The sequence below is a fragment of the Ruditapes philippinarum genome, unplaced genomic scaffold (assembly GCF_026571515.1).
Source record: "Ruditapes philippinarum isolate M1 unplaced genomic scaffold, ASM2657151v2 ctg23476_1_1_1_1, whole genome shotgun sequence".
NCBI classification, from domain to species: domain Eukaryota; kingdom Metazoa; phylum Mollusca; class Bivalvia; order Venerida; family Veneridae; genus Ruditapes; species Ruditapes philippinarum.
This window is the reverse complement of record NW_026854392.1, coordinates 1-8,761: the sequence shown is the minus strand read 5'-3', so window position 1 is coordinate 8,761 and position 8,761 is coordinate 1. Positions and strand designations below refer to the sequence as shown.

Sequence of the window (8,761 nt, the reverse complement as noted above, 5' to 3'; positions counted from 1 at the left end):
TATTTTTCAGCCTATTTGTTGCCATAGAAACCCAGAATTTTCAACATAGGAAGAAAAAAAAAAGAGGGGCAAAATTTCCCAAGACTGCCATCTAACCCATTGTCAAGTTTCAAAAAAATTTTTCCGTACTTTTTGGTTATCACGGGGACCAGTTTATGTGAAAATTTTCCCATATTTTCACCCTATTTTTTTGCCATAGAAACCAGAAATTTAACATAGGAAGAAAAGAAAAAGACGTGCTAATTCCTACTCCCATCTATCATTACAAGTTCATAAAAATATTTTAGTCTTTTTCAAGTTATCGCGGATATTTTGTGGACGGAGGCTGACAGACAGACGGAGGGACGGAACGGACAGACGGAGGACAGAGGGACGGAGGGAAAACCTAAAGTCCCCTCCGGTAAACCGGTAGGGGCTAATAATTATTTGGAAAGTTTTTTTTAGAATCAACATATCAGCCACTAGACAAATATCATCTTAAATTTAAAAAATTTTAAAACCCAAGGCAAAAAAGGGATTTTACTACGTAAAACTTTTTTTCCATTAGATCTCCATTGAATTGTTCATTGTGGAACAATTCCAGAAAGGGTTGTTTAGCAAAAAAAAATTTAAAATATTTTCAAAACCGGACTAACCATCACTGTTATGAACAATATGGGATGGAGAGGCATCACATCAGATCTAACCCCCATAAATGCAAAATCTCAAACATAGAAAAGAACTGGAATCAATGACTATAAAAAAAAAAAAATGGAAATGTGATTGATTGAAAACAAAAAAAAAATTTACTACCTTTTTGATTAAAAATTGGAATTTAAAGACTTTTTGCTCTAGTTTATCATATTTTAACTAAAATATATTTAATACAGCATGTTTTTAAATCTGAAATGTCTGTATATATAATTAATTAAAACATCAAAATTTAAACATACAACATTAAAATTTATCATATATTTTCTGCCTAAATGAATAATTAACAATAATTTTAGTCTAATTTAACGGAGAACTAAAACCTTATAGGAAAAACATCAGATATTGTATACACATAATGGTATACTAGTAAATATACACCAAAAAGTAGATGCTATGTCATGTTCTTAACAAACTAAAAGCATATATATATTTAAAAATAACACAGGTAAAGTTCAATGCAGGTCAAATCAATTAATAAACATAATTACCCATGGAAAAATAAATTACAATAATTGATAAATACCTCAGGCTTAGATTCATCCAACTGCTTGTTCGTACAGGAAGTATGTCTATAATACAGGCAGTTAATGTTGTGTTGACATCTCCATTATTGTGACCTTGACCTTGACATCTCATTTGAAACCCAGGGTAACTTTTTCCCATAGTGACTGGTCTAATAAGAATAGCAGTATACAGTCTACATGAGGGTTTTTCCAATGTACCCCTGAAAAATTGGGGCCAGTTTTTCTTTATTTTAATTAAGCCAGGGTTAAGCATTCATCAATTTTACTAAAAACCTGAGAGAGCTAACTGCCCCCTGAATATACTTTGTCTTTTCATTTTTTTGTGTTTAATTCTTTAATTTGGTACTATAGGCATGAACAAAATCTTACATTTACGACTGCCGCCCTGTACAACTCATATCCAAGCATGCAACTTTTTCTAGAAAAAGTAGGATTTGTGAAACCCAAAGAAATTTTTTAAAGCCACCCCCCCACTGACATTCACCTTTTAAAAATATCAAAAAACAATTCGAAATAAATACCTTTTTGATTGAAATATGAATCCTATGGTAAATTTTCCCTAAAAACTGGTCTGATTAGAGACTGCAGTAAGTTGTTAACCAAAAAAATCTGGTTCCTTGTGAATAACAAATCTGCAAGTTTTCATTTACAGTGTTGAGTAGAGCATCAATCACCTATAATTATACAAAATAAATGCTGAAAATTGAACAAATAAATGCTGAAAATTGAACAAATAAATGCTGAAAATTGAACAAATAAAAGCTGAAAATTTAACAAGAGCTGTCGATAGGACAGCAACGCTCGACTATTCTTAGTGCTTGATAGTAAAACAAACCTTGATTAAAAGGTAAAATTTTCTCAGTAGTGAAAAAGGCAAATTTTTTCTTAAAATTCATATTACAGTTATAGGCCTTGGAGAGATTCCCATTAGCCTCAAAGAAAAGTTAAAAATTTTAAAAATGTTTTAAAAACCTAAAGTCAATGAACTTTGAAAATATTTGGGTATTACAAAACTTTTCGTAAATTTTAAGTCGAAAAAGGGGCATAATTCTGTAAAAATGCTTTGTGAGTACCCCCTCCTGTCTACAGGGTTGGGGTATGATGGTGAACAAGTGTGCAAAGTTTCAAAATGCCATATGTCAATGGACTTTGAAAATAATCTGAGCTATTTCAAAAACTGTAACGTTAAATTCTAAGTCGAAAAAGGGGGCATAATTCTGTTGAAAAATGCTTGATAGAGTTACCTCCTCCAGTCTACAGGTTGGAGTCATGATGGTGAACAAAGTGTGCAAAGTTTCAAAGCCATATGTCAAAAGCTGGACTTTGAAAATTCAATTTGCCAGGTATTACAAAAAACTTTAAAGTAAAATTCTACGTCGAAAAAAGAATGCATAATTCTGTCAAAATGCTTGATAGAGTTACCTCCTTCACTGTCTACAGGTTGGAGTCATGATGGTGAACAAGTGTGCAAAAGTTTCAAAGCCATATGTCAATGGACTTTGAAAATTATTTGAACTATTACAAAAACTTTAACGTAAATTCTAAGCCAAAAAAGGGGCATAATTCTGTCAAAATGCTTGATAGAGTTACCTCCTCCTGTCTACATGTTGGGGTCATGATGGTGATCAAGTGTGCAAAGTTTGAAAGCCATATGTCAATGGACTTTGAAAATATTTGAGGTATTACAAAAACTTTAACATTAATTCTTAGTCGAAAAAGAGGCATAATTCTGTCAAAATGCTTGAGAGAGTTACCTCCCCCTGTCTACAGGTTGGAGTCATGATGGTGAACAAGTGTGCAAAGTTTCAAAGCCATATGTCAATGGACTTTGAAAATATTGAGGTATTACAAAAACTTTAAAGTAAATTCTAAGTTGAAAAAGAGGCATAATTCTGTCAAAATGCTTGATACAGTTACCTCCTTTTGTCTACAAGTTGGGGTTATGATGGTGAACAAGTGTGCAAAGTTTGAAAGCCATATGTCAATGGACTTTGAAAATATTTGAACTATTACAAAAACTTTAACGTAAATTCTAAGCCGAAAAAGGGGCATAATTCTGTAATAATGCTTGATAGAGTTACCTCCTCCTGTCTACATGTTGGTGAATATGTGTGCAAAGTTTCAAAGCCATATGTCAATGGACTTTGAAAATTTTTGAACTATTACGAAAACTTTAACGTAAATTCTAAGCCGAAAAAGGGGCATAATTCTGTAAAAATGCTTGATAGAGTTACCTCCTAAAGTTTCAAAGCCATATGTCAATGGACTTTGAAAATTTTTGAACTATTACAAAAACTTTAACATAAGTGGTTACGCCCACGCCTACGCCGACGCTCGGGTGACTACAATAGCTCTACTTATTCTTATCGAATTGTCGGCCTAAAAAATAAATAAATGCTGAAAATTGAACAAATAAGTAAATGCTAAAAGTTGAACAAATAATTGCTGAAAATTGAACAAATAAATGCTGAAAGTTGAACAAATAATTGCTGAAAATTGAACAAATAAATGCTGAAAATTGAACAAATAAATGCTAAAAATTGAACAAATAAATGTTGAAAATTGAAAAAACAAAATGCTGAACATTGAACAAATAAATGCTGGAAAAAAAACGTGGATCAAGAAAGTGACCTTGAAATTATACATGAATAAGTATATGTAATAAGAACAAATGTGTACAAAACTAGAAATGTGTCATCATGCCACGGATGCCCCCGCATGCAGCCAAAATTTCAGATTTTTTTCATTTTAAGTTCAAAGCCCTTAAAACTTTTCAATGTTAACACAAACCATTTTCATACAATGTTCAAGGCACTGTAATTATTCAGTCTTAACCTTTTAAAAATAGCATATTGCATATTTGTAGCCAAAATAATGGCTAAAGTATGAGTGCTGAAACTGGAAGTTCAAAATTTTTCCAACATTCAGGAAAGATAAGTTTGTCTAAAATCATTGACCCACGACCAAATTCAAACATAAACTGCTTATTCCTAAGATGTATCTATATTATTTTCAAAGTGAAAGGGACATAACTCTGCCAAAAAATCATCAAACCATGACCAAATTCCAACTTTACCTGCCCATTCCTTTGACATATCCATATGTCAAATTTAAGTTGAATATGTAATATTGTTGGGTAGATAATGAACAGAAACTGTAAATTTAATATTATTTTCAAAGTGAAAGGGGCATTACTCTGCCAAAAATCAATGAACCATGACCAAATTCGAACTTGGCCTGGGCATTCCAAAAACATATCCATATGTCAAATTTGAGTTGAATGTGTTGTACCATTGGGGAGATAATAAACAGAAACTGAAAATTTCATATTACTTTCAAAGTGAAAGGGGCATAACTCTGCCAAAAATCATTGAACCATGACCAAATTTGAACTTGACCTGCACATTTCTTTGACGCATCCATATGTTAAGTTTGAATTGAATGTGTTGTACCTTTGGGGAGATAATGAACGGAAACTGAAAATTTCATATTGTTTTCAAAGTAAAAGGGGCATAACTCTGCCAAAAATCATCGAACCATGACCAAATTCAAACTTGACCTGTATTTTCTCATGACATATCCATATGTCAAGTTTGAGTTGAATGTGTTGTACCGTTGGGGAGATAATGAACGGAAACTGAAAATTTCATATTATTTTCAAAGTAAAAGGGGCATAACTCTGCCAAAAATCATCGAACCATGACCAAATTCAAACTTGACCCTGTATTTTCTCATGACATATCCATATGTGAAGTTTGAGTTGAATGTGTTCTACTGTTGGGGAGATAATGAACGGAAACTGAAATTTCATATTATTTTCAAAGTAAAAGGGGCATAACTCTGCCAAAAATCATCGAACCATGGCCAAATTCGAACTTGACCTGTATTTTCTCATGACATATCCATATGTCAAATTTGAGTTGAATGTGTGCAACCGTTCTTAAGATAATGAACGGAAACTGATGATGACGGAATGACGGAACAGGGTAACACTATATGCCCCGGCCATTACATGGCGGGGGCATAAAAAATCCAATATACAAGAATGCCTGGTAAGAACGGCCTATAAATGTGGATCAAAAAGCTAAAATACATCAATAAAATTTGCCAAGATCAATGTAACGTTTTCTTGTCAATAAAATGTTAATGTTAATAGTCAATAAAATGTTGCAAATTTCAAAACTATATCACATAAAGATCAGTGAAAGAGTTTGTTTCTTTATTTGTTTGTTGTTTTACAGATTATTTAGCCAATTTTAACACATTTTTCATCTCATCCGTCATCAACCAAATAAGCTTTCCTGAATAACTAACAAGTAATTACCAATTTTTTCCTTAAAGTGACAGACTACTAATGCCACAAGATTTCTGAATCATTGGTTAGAGACAAATGACCATTAGAATCAATGTCTGAGATCAGTTTGTCATGGAAAATTAGCCACACAAAAGAAGGAAACTGCACCCCTAGTTTTCAAAATTGTTTGCTGTCCGATTGTTAGGGGGACTCAAATGTATACAAAATTACCTTTAAATGTAGAGATTTAATTTTGGGTTATCTGTTGCTATGGGGAACACATTCTGGGGTATGTAAACTAAACATGGGGGGGATATTTCAAAACATTTTTATTCTTCCCCATAGTTGTGGGTAGATCTCTGGAACTAAAAACATTAAAAAATTTTTTTATATCCATTATAAAAAAACTTAATTTGGGCCATATAAATTTTAAAAGGGTTTGAAAAAAATATGATATACCTCATGATAATTTACTTACACACGAGTAACTACATGTATAATGTTTAATTTATGTATCTTTTTAACTATTTAATTTTTTTATTGAATATAAATCTATTAGAGAGTACTGGCATGCGAGTAGTTCCCGTACAAAAATCATAGTTACCTTAACATTATTTTTTATTACGCTCACTCACCAAAATTTGAATTTTACACATCAATATTCGGCTCGTCACACAAATCATGGAAATTCCATCATGTTCTAAACATAGAATAACCCTTACTAATGAGGCCTCAAATGGGGTACCGAAATTATCCATTATTTTGTATGAAGAGAAGTAGTTCCCGTACATAAAATCTAACCCATTATAATTTTACAATTTTATTATATCGGACCTATTTTTCATTTACAATTGTTGAACAGACCATTATCTAAGAGATAAATAGATGTTATTCAGGAAATAGAGCGTAGACTAAACGCGGGTATCTATTACCCGGTACTGTTACCCCAACGCATTTACATGCAATAGCATGCTTGTATGCATGATATTTTACGCATCAAAGCCATAAAATTATTTCATATAGTAATATTGGTCAAAATTATGACAATTAAACAAGTTTTCATCACATTGCCTACTTATCTGTAAACAGGTGGTATTAGTGGAAAACCCTTTAACAAGCCTCACGTGTAAGTATTATTGCGCATGCGCGCAAGGACGAAATCCCCCAGAGAAAACGAGGTCACGTTTTGACGACGCACAGGTGAAAGTGATTTATAATGAGATTTTTTATACGTACTGCCGAACTGACACTTAGATTTTGTCTTGTTTATGTATCTGCTTGATTTGAAATGAATTTTTGAAGAATGCAAGTAAAAATCAAGCGTTTAAATGAAAAATACGGGTACTGCTTCTGTACGGGAACTGCTCGCATGCCAGTATATTCTTTCTTTTCTTTAAGGTTAGAAGCTGACAATCTTTAAACTACTTCACAATAAAAAACATTCAAGTCCTTGGTAAGATTTGAACATGTGGCAATCTACAGCAAGTGGTTTCAACAATTGAAGTTAGCAATCATAACCCACTGGGCCACAGAGGCTCCTTTCCATAACTATTTATCAAACCAAGTTTAAAATACAAATACCTGTGTGTTTAAAAGAATCTGCATTTTCTCTGCTTTTAATTCTACTTTTCAACAACTGCAGTGTGTTTTCCAATAGTTCAAAGGGAGACAATTCCATTTCATCATCAGTATCAGAATGAATAAACACCCCTGATTGAATAGAAAATGAATACAACATCTCTATTACATATCCCAACCAATTAAATGTCTCCATTTCAAATATTCAAAATCCTTATGTTTTCTTTATTAATAATGTCCCATAAATTGACTCACTCCTAACCATATTCCGAACTTCTGACAATTTCTATTTTTTTAACATGGTGTCAAATTCACAATTTGGTTTTTCTCAAATTACCTCAAATAGAACATGCCCCCCCCCACCCCCAAGAGAAACAATTAATGCTTCATTCATCAAAGCACTTTATCAATAGTAAATATTGCCAAAATATGGCAGACTCAGATCTAAAGTGTCTTTTTTAACACAAATATATAGCTACATAATGCATCCTAGCCATTTACTTAAGTCACTAGTTACTTTGTCTACAGAAATATTACAAGTTGTGTTTTGTTTCATAATGATGCAGTTTCTATTTTATCAATTAATCCAGCTTCAATGATGTGGTTTTCTATACTTCTTTCAAATGTTGCTAAGCCATTCTCAATAACTAATAACCCCTTTATTTACAAAATCAAAAAACTTTAATAACATATAAATACTAAAACTTATTGTATATACTGTATGCACAATACTGTTTTAAAATTCTACCTTCCAAAAGTTGACTTGCTTCCCTTTTACAACCTTTTTCATATGCAGAATACATGGATATTGGTATCTTGTCAGCCCTGTGAAAACATTATATTGTCAGTACACCTAAATATCAGTTAAATTTTCATTGTCAGGTCAGCTCAATGATAATGACAAGATATTAACATTGTCAGCCCAGCCAAAAAGACAAGATATTTACATTGCCAGTCCAGTGAAAATGACAAGATATTTACATAGTAAAACCAGTGAAAATAACAAAATATTTTCATTGTCAACTCAGTAAAAATGTCAAAATATATTCACATTGTCAGTCCAGCTAAAGATAAAATATTAACATTGTCAGCCCAGCTAAAAAGACAAAAAATTAACATTGTCAGCCCAGCTAAAAAGACAAAATATTAACATTGTCAGCCCAGCTAAAAAGACAAGATATCTTATTTTCTTTATTTTCATCTTGTAGTATGAAAATTATCATATTTACTCATGGCTACTGACACTCGTGAAATACTTATTTTCATATCATCAATGAAAATAAATCCTGTATTTATATAAGAAACTGAAATATTTTCTTTTTACCTGAATTTTATTTTAATTACAAGCAAAGTAAGTCATTACATCTCAAAATTTAACATTACCTAAAGAAGGAAATTTTACCTCTTTAAAGATGCAATCAGTCTCATTTTACTATCTGGCATATCAGGAAGCTGAAATAGGAAAAAGATGCAAATTAATATACAAAACCAGAGGTTAGAGATATTTACTGTATTCAGTACATATATACTTGATATACAATAATACACCTTCTATGAAACGGAGGCCTTACAAAGGCCTCTTCACAATAATACAATATGCCAGCATCATAACAGAAAGGAATGCAACTTTAACAATTCAAGAATTTATTTGACTTCTGGACAACATCCAAAA

At 32.0% G+C, this 8,761-nt stretch overlaps 1 protein-coding gene across 1 annotated transcript; it reads right to left on the bottom strand.

Annotated features, from left to right (window-relative positions):
* Positions 1–7,092: 7,092 nt before the first annotated feature.
* LOC132740027 (Fanconi anemia group A protein homolog) lies at positions 7,093–8,565 on the bottom strand (the record flags this gene model as incomplete). Its single annotated transcript, XM_060727882.1, has 3 exons — positions 8,492–8,565; positions 7,838–7,914; positions 7,093–7,221 (listed from the first exon to the last, which is right to left on the bottom strand). Coding segments are annotated over exons 1-3 (247 nt in total), but the record flags the coding sequence as incomplete, so codon positions are not given.
* Positions 8,566–8,761: the final 196 nt, after the last annotated feature.